Below are 21,975 nucleotides of genomic sequence, written 5' to 3'. Positions count from 1 at the left end.
GAAAACTCATTTTATATATATATATAATTATTATTATAAATGCTATTATTATTAGATTTAATGAAACCCAATTTTCTTATTTATTTGGCCTCCTTATATAAAATTTTTGAATTTTCAAAAAATAAAATGCCTATCCCTATTTAAAAACATTTGAGTTTGACATAATTACCTTTTATTTTTTTCAAAATTCGGGCAAGGTGATTATCTTTTCATATGGAATGAATCATTTAATAAATAATTATTATTAGTGCATTAAATTAGTTAATTTAAGTTGATAATTTTGTTCAATTTATCTTAGTTTAAAACTTTTATAGTTTATTGCATTTTACTATCCTTTGAAGATTCAAAATACTAAAATATTTTTTCTTAATACCACGTGAGGTGTGATTTTTTTATTTAATTTAAATTTTAAAAAATGTAAAATCTATTCAAACATATGAAAATAATAATTATTTTGTTCTACTAGTTCTATCGTTGAATGCATTTATTAAAAGCACTCCCAAACATACCCTTAATAAATTATTCTTTCTTTTCAAAAAAGAAATTGGATTATTCAACCACATCCCAAATTCTAACAACCCAAACAATGAATAGACTTATATTTATTTATCATCCAAATTATGTCAACATTCAAATGGGTATTTTTTTATTAGTATAATTTAATAATTTTATTTACAAATTTTTGAATTAATTATTATGATGCTAACATGAAAATGTTAAAAAATATTTAGAAAAGAGGATGTTGGCAATGTAGTAAGTTTTGGAGAATGAAACAAATAAGGACAATTAAAAAAGAATGAATAAGGTGTCAATCCCTTTCATTCTTTTGGCTCATTCTACACTATCTCAATATTATATACAAATTAAGTTTTTTTTTCTTTGAATACAAAATCGTAGTTGGTGACTATTGTTTGTAAATTTAAAATCTTAGTCACCAACCACAGTTCTGTCCATTTTAAAAAAAATCAAAATCGTAGTTACAAACTCTAATTTTTGACTAATTTTGAATTAAAAATTCAAATATATTACATACAAATCATTTTTCACATGTTGGTTGGCTACTCTTCTAAGGTCTAAATTCACATGTTGTGTTGGCTAAGTTGTTAGATACTTATAGTCAATAGTCCCATGAGGAAACCTTGTTCATTCTTATTGATCTGGCTACTTCCTTTTCTCCTACAAATATTTGGGAAATTTCAAGGAGTAAAAGGCTATGACTATGTCAAATAGTTTGATGGGGACTTCAAAATTGGTTTGGGAGGTTGTTTTCTCCTAGTGTGACAAACATTGATGGATTCAAGATTCTAAAATTTTGATTCTCCTTAGCCTCGATTTGGTCTTTGAAAATTTTAAAGAAAAATACGAGAAAAATGAAATAAAAAAATATTAGAAGAATAGAATAAGTCAATAAAATTAAAATTTTTCTTTAAATTTAATAAAATTTTCTTGCATACTTTTGTGTTGAGGAATACAACCACATTTGAGAATTCTATTCTAATTCCTTATCATGTTGCGTTTTACTTTTAGGTTGTGTTTGGTTCCAAAAAAAAAAAAAATACTAAAGAAAATTATTTTTCTCATATTTTGTTGTCATAAGAAAAAAATCTAAATAAAATCACTTATAATTAAAATTAGTTATAAACTTATACATTTTTAAATTATTTAATTTTTATTTTGATGAGTTAAGATAAATAAAATAAATTGAAGTGATAAATAAAAATAATTTATAGAATTTAACTTTATTTTTTATTTTTCTTTCCTTCTACTTTTCCTCTTTAGTTTCTTTCCCTAAGATCAAACATAGCCTTAAATTTTTTTTTTTCTAAAGAAAATTTATCTAGAAATTAAATTGACTTGATTTTACTTAAAATAAAATTTTATTAATTTTTATTTAATATTTAATAACTTTAAATATAAATACTATTTTTATTTGATATAAAGAAACCAATTTTCTGAGTGATTCCCCTTTTTCTCACTAAAGAGAAAATTTTCAAAAAATAAAACGGCTATGCCTATGTCAAAATAGTTGAATTGGGCATAATAATTTACCTTTTCTTTTATTATTATTATTATTATTATTATTTTTGAAATTTTAGGTTGGGTTAAAATTTAAATAAATAGTTTTATTGATTTTGCAATTTTACTACAAAAATCACTTATTTCATGGTATGTGGTTTGGAAAATGTTATATAAATTTTATTTTTTAATATTTTTGAAAATGGGTTTGATTAAAAAAATGAAAATTGTTTTAAAAAAATTTATAAAATATTTTTTGGTATGAGTTTTTTGTCATATTATTATATTTCACCTTATCATTATCTTTTTTTAAAAAAAATAAAATAAAATAAAATATTAATTTAAAATAATGAAACAAAATATTTTAATATGCTTTTTCATTTCAATTCTCTCTTGATAAAAGTGGACACTTCTAGATAGTTGAACTAAATTTGATTTTCTAGATGAGTTGGGTGGCTGTTTTCTCATGCAACAAACAATGAAACATTCAAGGTCATAGACTTTATTTATTTATTTATTTATTTTATCATCCAAATTATTCTCAATGTAATTTAAAAAAATATAATTTTAATAATTTTATTCACTAATATTATTGGGATTGATTTTTCTCAATTTAATAATTTTATTTAATTAAATGTGAAAGAATGAAAATGATTTTTTTTAAATAAAAACATAAATACAATATAGTCATTTACCCATTCAACAAATAAGAGAATATTTAGAAAAAATAATTTGAACAATTCAAATTTAGCCATTTAACCATTCAACAACTACAAGCCCAAATGAAACATCTAAATTCATCACAATATTGCAAATTAAAATCATTCTTTGTATATTCTAGTATGAAAATGAGAATTTTCTTATCCTTTTAATTTTTAAATCCACATATTGGGTTGGTTCTTTTTGGGGGCCCTCACAAGTTTTAAAATTTCAGACATCACAATCGCCCCCATGTAGATACAAAGTCATGTTACAATAGGATTAACCATAACCACAATGAGGTTGGGTACCCGACTCTATCTCAATCATATAGATATTATACGCTTCAAACTCAAAGAATCTTCGCAGCTTTAAAATACATTTACAAAGTTAATAGCAGTTCATTTTTATATACCTCTAAAAACTTTTTCCCTTATTTGATACGAGGCATTGTATATTTGTTAAATATGTTTAATTTTTTTCCAAAATACTACCAATATTTCTATTAGAAACACATGTTATTTTTTATTTTGGCAATTTTTATTTATTTTTTATTATGATTGAAGGGCTATGACTATGGTAAATAATTGTATTGGGCAAAATTTAACCTTTCTATTTTATTTTATTTTCACGTAAAATTTTGGAATTTTCAATGGTCGAAAGGCTATGACCGTGTTAAATAATTGTATTAGGCAAAATTTATCTTTTCTTCTTCTAAGATTCTAAACTTTGATTTTCTTGACTCTTTGTGTTTCTCTATGTTTTTCAACGCATGAAAAAACGTAAGGAAAGAAAAAAATAAGAGGAAAATTTAAAAATGTCAACCAAAATAAAATTTTGGTTTGTAAAGAAAAAATTTCCCACAACAAATTGAACCTAGGCTCAAAAAGTCAAACTCCTATAAATGGGCCTTTTGTCTAATCCAATGCAATAAAGTAGAGAGCCCAAAGTTTAGGCCCATGACCCAAAATGTAGGGTCATCTTTTCCTTGAATCAAAGGTCATTTCCATGGGGCACAATCTCTTGTATATACTTACAAAGTAGGCCACATATTCATTTCTTTAAACCAATAAGATCGAGACACGTGTACAATAATTTTATTTTTTATTTTTGCTTCCTTAACTCATGCAATATTTAATTAACTTATAACTCTCATGGGATGTTCGATTGCACGTGAAATTATTTCAAAGGGAAAACAGTTGAGATTTCAGAGTACGTTTATATTTATTTCGATTATTTTATAAATACTATTCCTTTTTTAAGTTCAAAATTTATTTATTATGCTTTTTTGTAATTTTAATAAAATTATTTTTTAAAAAAAATTATACGTAAATTGGGATAATTTTCTTTGTTTGAGACCAAAGTATTATGGAATAATCATTGCTGTTACGAAATAGAAATAAGGTATTTTGATATAACTTCTTTTTTTTCTTTTTCTTTTTAGCTCAAGTGAAAAATTAAATCAAAATCAAATTATAATTTTTAAAAGGTAATATTTAATGTTATAAAAAATTTGTTAAATACTTCACATGCAGCTATAAGGATGGTAATGAGGTGGGGGCTTTTGGGTACCCACACGCCTAACTTTTAATGAGATAGGTTTGAAATTTAAATAAATAAGTTAGAGATATGTTTAAAATTTTATTTATTTATTTATTTTTAACTTGATATAGTTTCAAAACAAGTTTTAATATTACCTTGTTTACTCTACCCACATTATATATAAAATTAATTTAATTTAAATTTTATTTTTTATTTTTAATATATATTATTATTATAATAATAATAAAATATTTTTAATAAAATAAGTTATAAATTTATAATATTTTAATTATTTATAAAATATATTTATTTTAATATAATTTTTAAAAATTTTAAATTTTGCAAAAAAAAAGTTAATGGGCCGGGCGATGGTATAGGAATTCCTATACCCACTCCGCCTTGTCCGGCCCGTTTATTTTTTATGAGATGTGAGTGAAAATTATTTTGAACAAATGATACAGGGTTGGATGGGGCCGACCTGTCCTAAACCTATCTGGTTACCATTCAACTCCATATAAATAGTGATTGAACTCATGTCCTTCAGCCAAATCAGACTCAAACACCATGTTAAACTATTAATTTTTGTAAAAGTTTAAACTTTTATTTTACATTCATATCATAATGTTTAACAATTCAAAATAAAACTTTTATTTTACATTGTTATTAATTTTTTCAAGTTATAAAATCCTTTAATAAAATTAATTAAATAACTTTAAAAGAGTTTAATTTTTTAAAAATCAATTAAATAATTGAACACTAACACTCCAGAAAAAGTTTTAAGAAATTTTTATTTACATCCTATTATTTCTTTAAAACAACTTCCAAAACATGTTTGTGGATAAAAATTTTCATGAGAAAATTTTCAAATTTTAAAATTAAATTTTATATTTTTGGTGATTTTTTTTTTTTTTTTTTCATATAACGCTCTTCGTTTCAAATCATAATTTTGACAAATTTTATTCCCATCTCGGCATCATAAAACATGATATATTTTAAAACTTAATTTTATTACAACAAAAAAATAAAAATAAAAGCTTTTAGTTCAAACCACATACCCACATCGGAAAGCGACAGACCTCGGTTGACAAGAATCATTTTGGCTTTTATTATTTTGTTGGGCCCCACTCTAAGATTGATGAAGACAAAAGGAAAAGGACACGAGTCATGAACAACTCTATGAAGCTAGGATTTATTTTATTTTATTTTTATTTTTGAGAAATCCTCAATTTTGACGCTTTTTACTAATGTTTGGGGTGATTTTAGAAACCCATTTAACTTAAAAAGTATTTTTAAAAATAAATTGATTTCGTTTTGCACTGATTTTCGGATCCGTTTTTTAAAAAATACTTTCAAAAATTTGAAAATTTTTCCTTATATTGTTTTTTTTGAGAAACACCTTACACGTGATTTTTTTTAAAACATTTTTTGATAAAATATTTTCACTAAAAACATTTTGAGTATAAACAATTTCATACCAACTCTTAAATATTTGATAAAATTTAGGAAACATTTTTAAAATTTTGAAAAATCACTTATAGTATTTTTTAAAAAAATACTTATAAGTGTGTTTGATAGTGATTTTGAAAAATATTTAGTCTTTTTAACACTTAAAAATTTTTATTTTTTAAATACTAGAAATGCTAAAAACACTTCATAAAATTACTATTAAATGCTCTTTAAGAAAGTAATTATCTTAAAAACACTTTTTAAAAAAATATTTCAAGTCGATTTAATAGTAATTTTAAGAAGTGTTTTTATCATAAAAAATGTTTTTGAAATAATATCACATGTTTGAAAAAATTTAGGACACATCTTTTAAAATTTGAAAAATCACTTATAGTGTTTAAAAATTACTTTTAATGTTTTTTTAGAGTAACGCTTCATAGGTAATTATTTTAAAATCATTTTTTGAAAAAACATTTCAAGTAAAAATACTTTCACATATAATTTTTTACTAAGAGCTTGTTTGACAGTAATTTTAGAAAACGTTTCTAACATTTTTAACACTTAAATTTTTTTATAATTAAAGTATTAGAAATGCTAAATATGTTTCACTACCAAACACATTTTAGAAATAGAATAAAAATAATATCATCAATAAATTACTTAAATAAAAGAGAAAATCCAACCCACATTTCAATGTCGAGATTGTATATTTTGGTAAAATATTTATTAATTTGTAAAGGAAATATTTAAAAAGGGGGTTAGTGATTAATATGTGCTAAAATAATGTCTACCTTCAACCATGACTTCTCTTTGAAATCACCTATCACTCAAATTATAAAATTGCTATTATTAAATCATACTTTAATGAATTAGAAATTGAATTTGAATATGAATTTCATTTGATGTGAAAGTTTATAATTAAATATACTCATTTTAAATATAATTAAAGAATTTATTTATTTGACCAATTCTATATTATTTAATTTTTTATTTTTAAGATTTATTTATTTTATATAAAATATAGGATTAATTTCATGGGATGGGTGCTTGATTCGAAAAGGCATTGGGCATGGCTTGGCCTATATAATATGTGATGAATGATGGATGTATGAATTAATGTTTATTTTAGAATAATTATATTTTTATTTTTTAAATTAAAAGGAATCTACTCATTTTTTATTTTATTTTGTAAAAAATATTTAAAAAAAATCCAAATTATTAAAATGACTGGTGTCTATAGTAGTAGTACACAGCATCTCTGACCCTTCAATTTTCCCCTGTGAATGGTGACAGCCAAACCATGCCAACTGCCCATAGATAATACCTTTGTTTAGCCAGTTGTCCGTTTCTAATTGGTCAAGAAAAAAATTCGACTTGCACTTGATCCCCTCCTGCCTACCTAATTACCATTTATCACCCCCAAGCCGCCACGCTCTCTGTGTCTCTACTCGCTCTTTCTTCAGCCATGGCGCTCTCTTCTTCAATCTCCTCTTCCCTCTGTAAGCTCTCTTCGCAAAATGCACTCTCTCCCGATTCCAATTCGAATAAGATCTTCAATTCTCGATGCGGGCCTTTCTCTTCTCTCAACCAATTACCGATCTGCAAGTGAGTTTTCTCTTCAATTTTGTTTCTTGCACTTGCTTTTCTAGGTTTTTGATTCTGTTTGTTTCAGAGAAAGTGCTGGAAAAAGAGATCGTTTTTGTTTTAGGTGTGTCTAATCTAGTGGTTTGTTGGGATTGTGTGTGGAGGCGGCGGCGTTTTGTTTTCGTTTCATTTTATTTTTTCTGCTTGTTATTGGTGGCGTATTAGCTTGGGGTTCTGTTTGGTGCCCGAAAAAGTGGTGGAAGAGAGAAGGAAAGGAAATGTCTTTGTTGTTGTTTCGAACGGTTATGTTGGCGTGGGATGTGAAGGCTTTTTTTTCCTGCACTTGCTCGGTGGCCGAACAGCTTGGTGTTTTGTTTGGTTGCTGAGAAAATTGAGGAGAGGAAATAGAATTGAGTTGGGGAGTGTTGTTTTGTGGTTTTTTTTTTTCTGGGATGGAAGGGAGGGAAGAGGGAAGAAATGAACGAATTTCTTGTTTGGTGTATTGTTTCTTTTTTGTACTTTGTTTCTACTTTCGTTTTCTAGGTTCTCTGTTTTCACTTTTGGTTCCCGAGAAAGTGGTAGGAAAAGAAATGAGGAGAGAATGAGTTTTTTCTTTTCCCTTTTTTTGCTTGTGTCAAACGGTTGTGTTGGGGTCGGGTGGTTCCCGCATTTTACTGGCGGCAGAATAGCTTGGTTCTGTTTGGTTCACAGGAAAGTAGTGGAAAACTGACAGAAAAAAATGAAGTTTCTTGTTTCAAAAGGGTTTATCGCGCTTGAGTATGGAGGCATTGTTTTCCTACATTTATTGGTGGCTGAATTGCTTGGGTTTTGTTTGGACCATGATAAAGTGGTGGAAAAAAAATGGAAAGAAAATTAAGTCCGGTAGCTGTTTTCGAAAACAATTCTGAAAAATAATTTTTGAGAACAGTTTTTGAAAACTATTCTCTAATTTTGTAGAACAGATGTTTGTTTAAAAACCTAAAATGTTTTTAATCTATTTTTAATATTTTTAAATGTATTTTAAAAATAATTTTTATATCTAGTGTTTTATTTTTAATCATTTTACATGTTTATATAATTATTTCTTAAATAGTTCTCACAAAACAAGTGAAAACAATTAAAAGATGTTTTCTAAAAACACTCAATTTTTTATTCTTAAGAATAGAAAACAGAAAATAGTTTTTGATTGCCAAATGCGTTTTCTATCTTTTTTGTTATGGAGAATAGAAAATTGTTCTCAAAAACAGCTCCCAAATAGGCCCTTAGTTATTCTCTTATTTGCTATGTTGTTCTGAATTTTTGTGCAAGGTTGGGATGTGAAGGTTTACTTTTCATGCATTTTCTTGGTGGCTAAACAGTTTGGGTTTTTGTTTGGTTCCTGTGCAGTGGTGGGAAGAAAATGAAAATTTTCTTGCTTGTTATGTTATTTCAGATGGTTGTATTGAGGTTGGTGAGGAGGCTTTCTTTTCCTGCTTTTTTTCAGTGGCCTGAAAAGCTCAGGATTTTGTTTGGTTGCTGAGAAAATGGAGGAGAAGGACCAAAAGTGAAAAGGAAAGAAATGAACAAAATTTTGGATTGTCAAATTGCTTTGGTCGTGTGGAGGGATTTTTTGCCTGCACTTTCTTGATTTCTGAAGAGTTTGCATTTTTTGCTTGGAAATGGAAGTTGATGACTAAGCTCTGTTTTGAATATTCTAGTGAGTTTAATAGTTGGATTGGCTAGAAGAAGAGGTCCATTCCATAAATTCCCCCATTAGAGTTGAACTTCTTAATATTGGGAACTGTCAATTGTAGAACTCTGACCTAAGAATTTTCATCTTAAACATACTTTTCAGAATTTCAGTGTCCTTCATATGGTTGCTCTTAGGTTGAGCTGTGTGCAACAATGATTAATTTGAAGTAGGATTTTTATAGCCATCTTCATGATGATTGGGATTAGGAACCCATATGGTCTTCGATTGTATCGGAAAGATTACATAACAAAAATGTAATTTTGCCATGTGATCCTGTTTTGGTCATGCAATTGATCAAGGTCTTGCATTAAAGCAATTAGTCACTTTGCCCTCACTATATTGTTATAAAATAAAATGGATTACAAAATGTTAATATACAGTTGTAATGGAAGATCAATTTGTTAACTCGGTAGATGTGCTTTTAGAAGAGATTGACCAGTTCGTTGGGAAGTCTAGAAAAACTAAATGATTGACAAGATTAAGAAGTCAACTCATGGGTATGTTAGGTGTTCCATAATATACAAGAATAGTAACTGAAATATTGCATTTAGTCCAAACTTCTTTTTGTATGCATATAGGCATATTGCACGTGCATTTGGAGGTAGGCATCAAAGTGCACTGTGTGCTTCAAAGCCATTCAAATGATATGGGCTGTAATCACTCTGTCACAAATATTTTGGTGGTAATTTGTGTTGAACTGCCTAGTTATTTGTTTCCTGTACCTTCTTGTTTTAGCTTTAGCTTACTTTTTGTATACTTCTTTTCTTTGTGTGTGCATTCTTATGTTGATGACCGTTGCATGTTGTAACAGAGTTGGGCTAATATCCCTCTGAAGAGTCTGAATTATCCTCTTTGATTGTAATTCAATTTTTGGTTTCCTATTAGGGTTTATGTTAACATTTTCTGTTTCAGAATGGGTTATGTTTGTCAGTGGGGGAGAAGAAAGTCATCAAATATGCCACTCATCTCTGCTTCAGTTATGGGTTTGTTCCCTTCTCTCTATATGTACCTGATGTTTTGAAATTCATGATTACAATCTTATAAATGATAACTATATGATTGAGTTCTGTTACCTTCCTGTCCATTCACCCACAGATGTTTCATTGGACAAGTCCATGGAAAAAGTTCAGCTTCCCAAAGGTGACAATTGGTCTGTCCATAAGTTTGGTGGCACCTGTGTGGGAACCTCTGAAAGGATCAAGAATGTTGCAGAGATAATTGTTAAAGATGATTCGGAAAGGAAGTTAGTGGTTGTGTCTGCAATGTCAAAGGTGACAGATATGATGTATGACCTCATCTACAAAGCACAATCACGAGATGACTCCTATATATCTGCAGTGGATGCTGTTTTAGAAAAGCACAGATTAACAGCACTTGATCTGCTTGATGGGGATGATCTTGCTAGTTTCTTATCACGGTTGCACCATGACATCAATGAAATCAAAGAGATGCTTCGGGCAATATATATAGGTATTATAGCCATAGCTCTCTCTCTCTCTCAGACATGCACACACATGCAGAGGATCCTGACAATTTAACCGTTTGGTACTTAATTTATATTCTTTGTTAATGAATAGTTGGTCTTCTAAGTTTAATTCTGTTACTTTTCTTAGGTTAAATTATGAAATATACCTTCAGTTTTTGTGAGAATATACTATGGATGGATTTTCATAAAGGCATACTGATTCATGATTTTGGCAAAGCAGCTACAATAATATTGCCTTTGCTCCATCTTGTAGCTGATATTGATTTTGAAAGGAATCCTTAGAGGTTTATTTGAATTTTATTTTCACTTCTACTAATACAAGATTTTTGTTTTCTTATCATTTTGAAGTTTCAATGCTTCTAAAGTAGGGGTTACTATCTTGACTTATGTGTGTAATGAATTGCAGCTGGTCATGCATCAGAGCTCTTTTCAGATATTATCGTAGGACATGGAGAGCTATGGTCTGCCCAGATGTTATCATCTGTTGTCAGAAAGGTCTAGTGGTTGTTTTCCTCTTTATTTAAAGAATATTTGATATTTTTAACCATCTCAAGTTTTCTGAAATTGCTAGTTTTCCATTCTTTTGATGCAGAAAGGCATTGATTGCAAATGGATGGATACAAGGGATGTCCTTATTGTAAACCCTACTAGTGCTAATCAAGTTGATCCTGATTTTGTAGAATCTGAAATGAGACTTGAGAAATGGTTCTTCCAAAACCCATCTAAGACAATCGTTGCTACTGGTTTCATAGCTAGTACACCTCAAAATATTCCTACAACTTTAAAGAGAGATGGAAGTGATTTCTCTGCAGCTATAATGGGCGCTTTATTCAGGGCTCGTCAGGTCACAATTTGGACAGATGTTGATGGTGTGTACAGTGCAGACCCCAGAAAAGGTTTGAACTGGTACTAAAATGTTTGCTTAGTCCATTTTAGGTCACATATGAGAATAGCTTCATCTTTGAACTTGTAGTTGAGAACTGTGTTGATCCTCGTAACTGTTTATGGGCAATCCACATCTTCTTTATAGTTTGCTTGTGGATTTTTTTTATGATAATGGAGGGTACCATTGTGAATTTTCTATTCAACATCAACCTGGGTTTGATCACAATGCTAAATAACATTTCTCATGCAGTTGCTGAGGCCGTGATACTGAATCAACTGTCTTACCAAGAGGCCTGGGAAATGGTGAACTTGATTGCTTCTCTACTACATCTCAGAGTTTCTGAAACTTGCTAGTTTTGCATTTTTGACATAAATTTTACCCGGATGTGCAGTCATATTTTGGAGCAAATGTGCTGCATCCCCGCACCATCATTCCAGTGATGCAATATGGCATTCCAATTGTAATAAGGAATATTTTCAATCTCTCTGCACCTGGAACAATGATTTGTCGGCCTTCTGTTGATGAAAATGAAGGTAACCAGCGTTTGGAGTCTCCTGTGAAAGGGTTTGCAACAATTGACAATGTGGCACTCATAAATGTTGAAGGGTGAGCCCTGTATTACTGTGTTGTTGCTGTATCTTCTTGAAATTGTAAATGTGTTATAACCTATTCATATTCCACCTTTGAAACCTCTTCTCTCTCTCTGCCCCTCCAGAACTGGAATGGCTGGTGTTCCTGGTACAGCTAGTGCCATTTTTTCTGCTGTGAAAGATGTGGGAGCTAATGTTATTATGATATCACAGGTCATCATCTGGTTTCATCATTTGATTTCAGTTTAATGGTAGTCTGATTTAGTAAATCTCAGATGCTTAGTGATTGGGTCTTGTGTAGGCTAGTAGTGAGCATTCTGTGTGTTTTGCTGTTCCCGAGAAGGAAGTAGAAGCTGTTGCTGAAGCTTTACAATCTAGATTCCGTCAGGCTTTGGATGCTGGTCGTCTTTCTCAGGTGCTCTTCTTTTATAGATATACATATATTTTTGATAAGTTCTTCTTTTATATGAGTAAACTTCTGCACATGATTAACTGATTCAATATTATGATTTAGTTATGATGTATCATGCTTATGGGTCATTGTGAGTGCATTTTGTTACTTGGTATCTCATAAAGTGATAGCAAGGTTACACTTGTTATAGTGGGTCTGTCTGCTTGTTGATTATTTAAAAAAAAAATCAAATTTCCACGAGCCATACTTTTCAATGGGCCCAGTTAAGTTTAATTTTACGAGGCATTTGTCTATTTCTTTTGTTACATTCTTGATTAACAAGCTCTTCTCACTTCTCAGGTTGCGGTGGTACCAAACTGTAGCATCTTGGCCACGGTTGGCCAGAGAATGGCGAGTACACCTGGAGTCAGTGCCAGTCTTTTCAGTGCACTGGCTAAAGTAAGTTGAATTAATATATTCTTTTAAACTAGAGTGATAGTTTGCTAAATTATCATGTTATACCCTATTTTTTATTAGTACAGTTATCATCTTTGGAATTTGTACCTACTTGTGGTCTATGTACTCCAGTGTGGATACCTATTTCTAAAAACTCTTTTTGTGCAATTGAATGTTATTGTTTTATGTTTTCATTTTTCCTGTGATGAGTTTTTAAATTGTTATTGTCATGCAGGCTAATATTAACATCCGTGCCATAGCTCAAGGTTGCTCTGAGTATAATATAACTGTAGTTGTCAAGCGAGAAGATTGTATAAGGGCCCTAAAAGCTGTCCACTCAAGGTTTTATCTCTCAAGAACCACAATAGCAATGGGCATTATTGGACCTGGATTGATCGGTGGCACATTACTTGACCAGCTCAGGGATCAGGTGCTTTCTATCTCTTCATTTCTACTGTAGTTAACGCAACCATTAGCACTTGAGGGATAATTTTCAAGTTTGGATATGAAACAGTTCAATTAGTTTTAATTATTTGAAAGATCGTTGTTTTGGTACCCTTGACTGTTACTACTAAATTATTAGAAGATTAATTATTCTATTAAGGACCTTATTTATATGGTTATTCTAAAAGTGTGGTTCTACCACTGGGGAACTTATTGTTCTTTTAGGAGCTTGACGCTTATTTTGATCTTTTCAAGCATGAGGTCCTAGGACTTTGGTAGTTAAAAGTACCTATAACAAAAAAGCCTTTGGTGGTTAAAATGTTGCTACCCTGAAAAAGGCCTCAAAAAGAATATGCTATAGTCAGTGAACTGGAGATTGGGATGTAGATGTTATACCTAGGCCAATGCTCTTGGCCTTAAGGTGAATGTAAGATCATCTACAAGAGTAGACAGCAAAGGGGATGGAGGGTCTCCTTGTTGAAGAGTATTTTAGGCTTGGAAAGAAACTCTGGCAGCACCATTAACAAAATTAGAAGTGCAATAACAACTTGTAATCTTTGCTTCATTTAATTCTGGACCCTTTTCTTAAGCATAACATGATTCAGAAAACATCCAAACACAGGATTTCAAGCCTTTTTAACAATGAGACTGTTTTTGTAGCTGCTCTGATAATTCTCAACATAGGAAGCATCATCACAGCCCCAAGGGCTGTTGTCACAATGTCCAACATGTCAGATATGGGTATGGCTAGGCATTTGTTATGTGGACATGTGTCAAAATTAGAGATCGTATTTTTTATTTAATCACATACATATGACAAACATGAGACACATGCTGGCTAGGGTTCAGACTGGGGGTCCTGACTCCTTGAATACCCATTTTCTGTACTGCTGAATATGGCAGTACAGGCAAGACACTTGCTAGTAAGTTACCTCTTTGAATATTGTTTCCTTTGTTATAGCTTAGCAACTTTTGGATAAACATTATTACTGAGTTTGAAATGGTTCAGTTTGTAAGTTAGCCAGTTCTCATTTTTCTGAACTTGAACATATTATGGACATTGTTTTGGCAGGCAGCTGTCCTTAAGGAAGACTTTAACATTGATTTGCGTGTGATGGGAATTACAGGCTCAAGGACAATGCTTTTGAGTGATTCGTAAGTTATTGCTTTTCATCTTTATGTACTGGAATCCATATTGCTTTTCTTGGTGAGGGGGGAACATAACCACATTTCCTATTAACCATCAGACGAACAAAAAGAAAAAAAGAACTCTGCTATTTTTTTTTATACCACTGACATCAAGTGTATATCGGTTAATTTACATATTGAAACCTGCATCTCTGTGCCCTTTGTCTATGATGGTATGCACAAACATATCACAACCTTAAAAAAGGAATAAAAAGTTGTTCAGTAATGTTCCTACAGTATTCATTGTGCACTTTGTGAGAAAAAATTGAGGTTTTTGAATGGGCAAGAGAAACGATTTCAGACATAAAATATTTCTATGATCTATCTCATAATGCTTGGCCCTTGGGAAATTTCCTTGGTGCATGTCCACCAGAGATTAGTTAAAATGTATAGAACTATTATTCATTCTTAAAATAGAATAGTGAATGTCCAAGGAATATGAGCATCTTTTCTTATTTTCTACCATTGGAGCAAACTTTTTAGGGGTCTAAAACCAACCCAAGGATGTGAGTTTTACCTCTACAACCTGGATATTGTTGATGGAGTTGCGATGGCTTGATCTTTGGACTATGAAGTCAGTTAATGGACGACAAGAGAAGGCTTATATTCTGAACATGAATGTGGTTATACGAAGTACCAATCCATGTAGTTGGTTTTGCATACTTAAACCTAGTGTCAAGATATCATTGCTTTGTGGGCTTTTTGTGTAACTTCCTAAAATTTTATCTGATATTTTTCAGATCTCTTTCCATCATATTATATGTTGGAGAGTGATAAGACTTGGGGATGAAGGGAAGTGTGAACAATTATTTTCATGAACTTATAAAACTGCTTCATCATAGGATCCCTAGTTGATTTAGTTATATATTCGGGATGGAAGAGTGCTGCATATCAGAGGTAATCCCACTTAACCAGACAAAGCACCTGCCAACCAGAATGCACCCTGCCCTCTGCTTCCTCCAATCTGCATGACCCTTCTGAGCTATCGTCCCTCTTATTTGATTCTACTAGAAAATTTCATGATCTCCTTGATAAGTTTTTCTTTTGAGCGGCCATTTCAAGTCTATCTATGCCTACTGAACATTTCTTCATTTTCACCTTCAACACCTTACAATGCTAGTTAGAAACTTGCAAAACTGCATTATCTTAATCTTCTTCCAGTCTGAAAAAATGTGCCATCTATGGTATTCCAAATTGTAATCTCTTTATGGTTTCTGACGTGCTTTTCTTTTTTCATTTTTTTGAAAGGAAATTGATTATTGTAATAAGGCAAAAAGTAAACTCAAATTGCATACAGAGCCAAAAACACTGAGCATCAAATACAAATGAACACTCTATGGAATTATGAAATAAAACATTGAGGGAATTTCCACAAACCACAGATTAAACAGGAAGTTGTATCCTATCAACAATCCCTTTGCAGGGGATTCTTATTTCATAGCTAGAAAACAGGATTGGAATTTTTGTGCAGTTTAAGCCTTACAGGATTCTATTAACTCCTTAGGTCTTGGACTTTGCATTTTCTCACCCTATTTAACCATTGTGGTAGGATTTACCTCAATTTTGGTGATATTGGAACCCTTAGTTATCTTTTCCAGTGTGATGTGCACATAAGGAGGAAAATATATTTCTTGTTTGTTGGTTCCTTTCTTATGCAAATTTCTTGTTCCATGTTGCGACGATCACTTTGTTAGTTTAGTAGATCCTTGCATTATTAAAAACCTGACTGTTAAATGCTTCAAATGCATCCCTGTTGCTATGCTTCCTAATATCAAATGGTCTTTTCTCTTAGTTTTATGTGCTGAAGAGTACAAATCCTGGTACTCTTCCTCTTTTTTATTATTCTATTAATGAAAAATTGTTCCATCATCTTTGTCTTCTGTCTTTCTGATACTTTTTTCGCTTGCTTGTCACATTTGTGGTGACTTTTAAGTTGATGAATGAGACAATTTATATTTCTTCCATCTAATAATCTTCCAAGAATTCTCTCAAAAATTTCATCCATGGTTGTAGGGGAATTGACTTATCAAGATGGAGAGAACTTATAAAGGAGAAAGGAGAAGTGGGTGACATGCATAAATTCGTTAACCATGTGCATGGGAACCATTTTATCCCAAATACTGCATTGGTGGATTGTACAGCAGACTCTAATGTTGCTAGCCATTACCATGAATGGTTGCGAAAAGGGATTCATGTAATCACCCCAAACAAAAAAGCAAATTCCGGTCCACTTGATCAGGTATCATCTATCTGGTTATGATTTACTCTAAAAAAATTTGTTTGTTCCTTTCATGCATAAATGTTTTCTGATTAAAATCTGAATTTTTGGTTTACTTGATTTGCTTGTTAGTTTTTTGCTTCAACTTGAAAATTAAGTTACTCATGGCATACACATTAGGTAGTGATTGTAGTCTCAAATTGGAGCAGAAGATCACATTGGTGAACCAGTGATGTATCCCCTGGCTGGTCAAGTTAGCTCATAAAATTATTTAGGTCTTGAATCTATGAAAAACTTGGTCAACCTGTCTGCTTTTACTCTATTCTGTTATTTTACTTTTTAACTTGTCCAATGCATTTTTGAATTTTTTAACCACGGTCTAGGGGGAGGCTTGATAATAAAACTCCGCCCCAGATCTCCTCCCTAGGAATGCTCAAATCCTGGAATAATTGTGTTTGTTTGAACCAGATGAGTCAATTAAACACCAATAAAGCACTTGTCTAAATCTGTATTCCGCCTCTTACCCTGGAAAGAGAGTTCCAATGAGTCGGCTTCAGCATGTACATTTCGAAAGAGGAGCAACGCCTATGTTTGATATCATGTTGGGTGTGACACTCCTTTAACACGTTTGTACACACGGGTGACTCAAATCAAACATGCAACATGATGTGTTGTTTTTTGCACAGAAAAGGATGGCCTTTTCTAATTTGCATTTTCAGCTATTTCTGTGAGATCCAGTCATTTTATACCCGGTAATTAAGGAGAATGATCATTATTGAATTGGAACAAATTAAAGTAGAGCATTTGGCATGGTCACAAGGTATAGGATGGTGGATGAGTTGGGACTTAAATAAAAGGGTGCTTCTGGGAGGGCCAAGGCCCTAGTGGATATTGAACCTTTTAGAAGGGAGTGCACAAAGGTTTGAAATGACTCAGAAAGGGCAGGAATGCTATAGAAAAGACTTTTAGAAGCCTTAAAAACTAGTTGACACACATTAAGTTTTCCCATCCAATGTAGTTAACTCTAGCAATCAAATTCTATTCCTAAAGCCATTAAAATATCTGAGAGAGGAGAAACACAGTGATGTTCTTAAAAATAAATTGCTGTTAACTCCTAAGCCACTAAAATAAAAAATTGGCTTGTCATGTTTTTCTGGATCCATCATCAAATACCCCGTTATTATGCAAGGAATCCATTTTAATTTGTGATGATAAACTGCTTTCCTGCTCAGTTCTTATTCAGAGTTGAATTTCTGTTTCTTTGGGTGACAAATGCCTAATTTTTCTTTTTAACTAAGAACAAAATATTCCTCAATCCTAGGTAAACAATAGTTGAGAAAATATCTTTCTTTTTCTCCCTTGAATTTAGTTTTATCAAATGTATGTATGGGCTTATATGACGTGATCACTGTCAAATCCAGTATTTGAAGTTGAGGGCTCTTCAGAGGCAATCGTATACACATTACTTCTATGAAGCTACTGTCGGGGCCGGCCTCCCAATCATTAGCACCTTACGAGGTCTCCTTGAAACTGGAGACAAAATATTGCGCATTGAAGGCATTTTCAGGTTGGGCAAACACCTTCAAGTAACAAAAATAAATGAACAAATAAAATTATTAGGGGAAAAAAAAAATTAGCGATCAAGTTGTTTTACTAGCATCTAAATTCTTGTTGCTTCAGAAATATGTGCTATATGTCTTTTAATGCAAGGCTTTCTCTTCGTGGGCAGTGGGACTTTGAGCTATATCTTCAACAACTTTAAGGGCACACGAAGATTCAGTGAGGTGGTGATGGAGGCCAAACAGGCTGGTTATACCGAGCCAGATCCAAGGGATGATCTATCTGGAACAGATGTTGCCAGAAAGGTAATACAAGCTTAAATTTGGGTTAATTAAATGGACATGGGACATCATTGTGTTTCCATCCTTGCCACTACAACTTGCCTAATGCAGGGGAGGGGCCATTTGATCAGTAAATTCCCTCTTAAATTTCCAGACAGTTGGATCTCCAACAAAAATTTCCCTACTCAATATACAGGGGAGGGGCCATTTTTCAACTTCTTTGAAAAATAGGGGTAAAATTGTGTGGTTACTTGTTGGCTGTCACTCTTATCCAATTAAAATAGGTGGCTGGGTGAAGTGATCACTACTCGATATGCAGTCAGTACATGGCATGAGATCCAGAAAGATTTTGGGCACTGCAACTATCTACTCACTATTATTGCTTCATGATATCTATTTGGAACCCCCTCTTTACTGTCAATAGATGCCACTCACTTGTATCAAGGCAGCAATTATATTTTTGTTAGATTTACTATGATATAAATACAGAAAGATATCATGGGCTCCTGAAGCAGCTGCCATTTTGCAGGTGATAATTCTTGCTAGAGAATCTGGTCTAAAACTGGAACTTGCGGATACTCCTGTTCAAAGTCTCGTGCCAGAACCATTAAGAGTAAGAACTAGGTTTATGTCTTCGTGAACAGAACTGCGGTAAACACAAATCCATATTCAATATTGACCATGGTTATGATGACTTGCTGCAGGCTACTGCATCAGCCGATGAATTTATGGAGCAGTTGCCACAATACGACGAAGACTTGGCTAAGCAACTACAAGATGCTGAGGATGCAGGGGAAGTAAGTATCTCTAAGGCACTACTGTTAATTAGACCTGTCTGAAAAAGTAAGCATGTTTGATTGGTATCCTGGATAAGGGTAAATTGCAAAAACTGGGAGCCACCACCACAAGTGCTGGTATAGGATCAACTCTACAATTTTATAAATAACCTCATTTTGATTTTTTTTTTACTATCATCATGCCATTGGCTGCCATGTAGCTTGAGGCGATGTGTTAAAATACCATATATAGAGTAGTTCAAGTATCCTATGTCTTATTTGATGTTTTTGAAAGCAGTCATCAAAAATCATTTTTAAGAATGGTTTTTAAATAATTTTCAATTGTTTTTGGAAATGAATTTTGTTTGAGAATATAAATATGAAAAATGGTTTTCTGAGCACTTACGTACAATGCAAAAACTTCCTGGTCTACTCTCCATATTTCCAATTGTTTTTGAGAACACTCTATGAAAAACACTAAAAACATCTCAAATTTGTTTAAAAAAAAGACCATGTTGTCAAAATAATTTCTCAAACAACCATTTTCAGTCCAAAATTTGTCAAATACCGAAAACAAACACTGATCTCAAGGTGAGAAAAAACGTTATGTTAATTGTCAAGGGAGGGTCTACTCTCTCAAGAACTTGGTTGCAAGGCACATAGCCAGTTCCTTTTCTTAATAGGGTCAGTTCAGCAACACAGTGAGATGCTTTTACCTCATATGATGATATGAAACTTCGAATTTACATTTCCACCATTTGCTCATGCAATTCTGATACCTACAGGTCCTGAGATACGTAGGGGTGGTGGATGTGGTTAACAAAAAGGGGCTCGTGGAGCTGCGAAAATACAAGAACGACCACCCCTTTGCCCAGCTTTCCGGGTCTGATAACATCATTGCTTTCACAACTGCAAGGTACAAGAACCAGCCTCTTATAGTCCGGGGCCTGGTGCTGGCGCCCAAGTAACCGCCGGCGGTATATTCAGCGACGTATTGCGCCTTGCCTCCTACCTTGGTGCCCCATCATAATTGTATCAGTTTCTCTGGCCATGAACCAGCTTGTAGCATTCGATTTTGACCCCCAGGCTCCATTCCTCTGGTTTTTTCTCGATTCGGGCCTGTAGGTAGGTGGCATTTTCATTTTCTGCTTTTATTTTCATTAGTATTATTAGTTTTGTTTTAGGTTGAGCTTGTGGTACTGGCATTTGAGCTGTCGTATATTGCAGTTTGTGCCTTTAAACTGCATAACAAGTAGTGTAGAGACTCATCTCAGGGATTATTGAACCTAATAATGTGGCAACTTGTTCATCTTTCTATTTCCTTTTCCTTTGTTTCGAGAAATATATTAATGAGTTTTGATGAAACTCTTTCTTTTTCTATTGGTTCTTTGACTATAAATAGATTCTGATTTTTTCTCTACTGATGAACAAATGGTAAGTGTTTCTCTAGGGCTGTGTATATCTTGCTTCTATAGCCATATTTGATCCTACGAAACGTTTTTCTTTTTGAAATTAGTTAGTCAAATGAAGCAGTTCTTCGATTAGCATTGTTAGTTTTTTCCTTATAAAGTCATTTTGTGTTGTATAATAATTTTTTGTTATGTGACGCGTTACAAAATCGGCCAGCAGTTCCTAAAGAATTGAAGAACGTTGAGCCAGATGCTTATTCAAAGAACTGGTGTGCAAGGCCTGGTTTTAAAGTTATAAAAAATCTTTTTTAATTTATATCCAAAGATTAATGTCATGTTTGATAACAGTTTTTGAAAACAATTCTAAAAAATAGTTTTTGAAAATGATTCTAAAAAATAGTTTTTGAAAACAATTAAACAATTTCTATAAACTGTTCTATGATGCTTTGAGAAACAAAAGCGAACCTAAAATGTTTTTAATTTGTTTTAAATATTTTTAAAAATAATTTTTATATCTAGTACTTTATTCGTAATCATTTTACATGCTTGTATAATTATTTTATAAAATAATTATATAAAAAAAGAATAATTTTGAAAAATAGTTTTTGAGAATAATTTTTAAAAAATATTTTTTGATATTTTGTAAAATAAAAGCCTATTTGGAACTTGAGATGTTTTTAACTTGTTTTTAATAATTTTAGATATGTTTTATAAATAATTTTTATGTCTAAAACTTTATTTTTATCATAATATATCTTTGTATACTTATTTTTTTTAAATAACTCTAAATAAAACAATTAAAAGATATTTTTTAAAAATACATTGTTTTTTATTCTAGAGAACAGAAAATATAATTTTTTGGTTGTGATATATGTTTTCTAGTTTTTTTTTTTAAATAGATAGTTATTAAACATTTCTTATTTTCTATTTTTAAGAATAGAAGAATAAAACTGTTTTTTTATTTTGTTTTGGAAAAAAGAAAACTGTTATAAAAAAACAATAATAAAAAAAGATCCTAAATGATTTTTTATAATAATAGATATTAATAATAAAAGCGCATTTAACAGTTATTTCAAGAAGTGTAACTTTTTTAAACGAAAGATAAAAATTTTCAAATATTAGAAATATCTAACGTTTCGTAGAATCATTATTAAACGAACTCTAAAAATCATTTTTACAAGAATAATTTTTAGATGATGTAATTATTTCGCATTTTTAAAAAAAATGCATTTTAAATATGAATAAAAGTGTTGTAATAGAAGCATTATTAA

At 31.4% G+C, this 21,975-nt stretch overlaps 1 protein-coding gene across 1 annotated transcript; it reads left to right on the top strand.

Moving 5' to 3' along the window:
* The first annotated feature begins 7,137 nt into the window (after window positions 1-7,137).
* On the top strand, window positions 7,138-20,673 carry LOC117906853 (bifunctional aspartokinase/homoserine dehydrogenase 1, chloroplastic-like). The gene is given in 19 exon segments (XM_034820095.1): window positions 7,138-7,308; window positions 9,932-10,002; window positions 10,115-10,489; window positions 10,912-11,000; window positions 11,098-11,401; window positions 11,641-11,693; window positions 11,783-11,997; window positions 12,107-12,194; window positions 12,283-12,396; window positions 12,733-12,831; window positions 13,064-13,258; window positions 14,345-14,427; window positions 16,474-16,699; window positions 18,100-18,245; window positions 18,408-18,543; window positions 19,049-19,132; window positions 19,224-19,316; window positions 20,081-20,234; window positions 20,237-20,673. Coding segments are annotated over 19 exon segments (2,754 nt in total). The 5' UTR covers window positions 7,138-7,168; the 3' UTR covers window positions 20,326-20,673.
* The last annotated feature ends 1,302 nt before the right edge of the window (window positions 20,674-21,975 follow it).

This window comes from Vitis riparia, chromosome 18 (assembly GCF_004353265.1).
Source record: "Vitis riparia cultivar Riparia Gloire de Montpellier isolate 1030 chromosome 18, EGFV_Vit.rip_1.0, whole genome shotgun sequence".
Taxonomy (NCBI): domain Eukaryota; kingdom Viridiplantae; phylum Streptophyta; class Magnoliopsida; order Vitales; family Vitaceae; genus Vitis; species Vitis riparia.
Note: the sequence above shows the minus strand (reverse complement) of the source record. Positions and strands in the feature narration are given on the sequence as shown.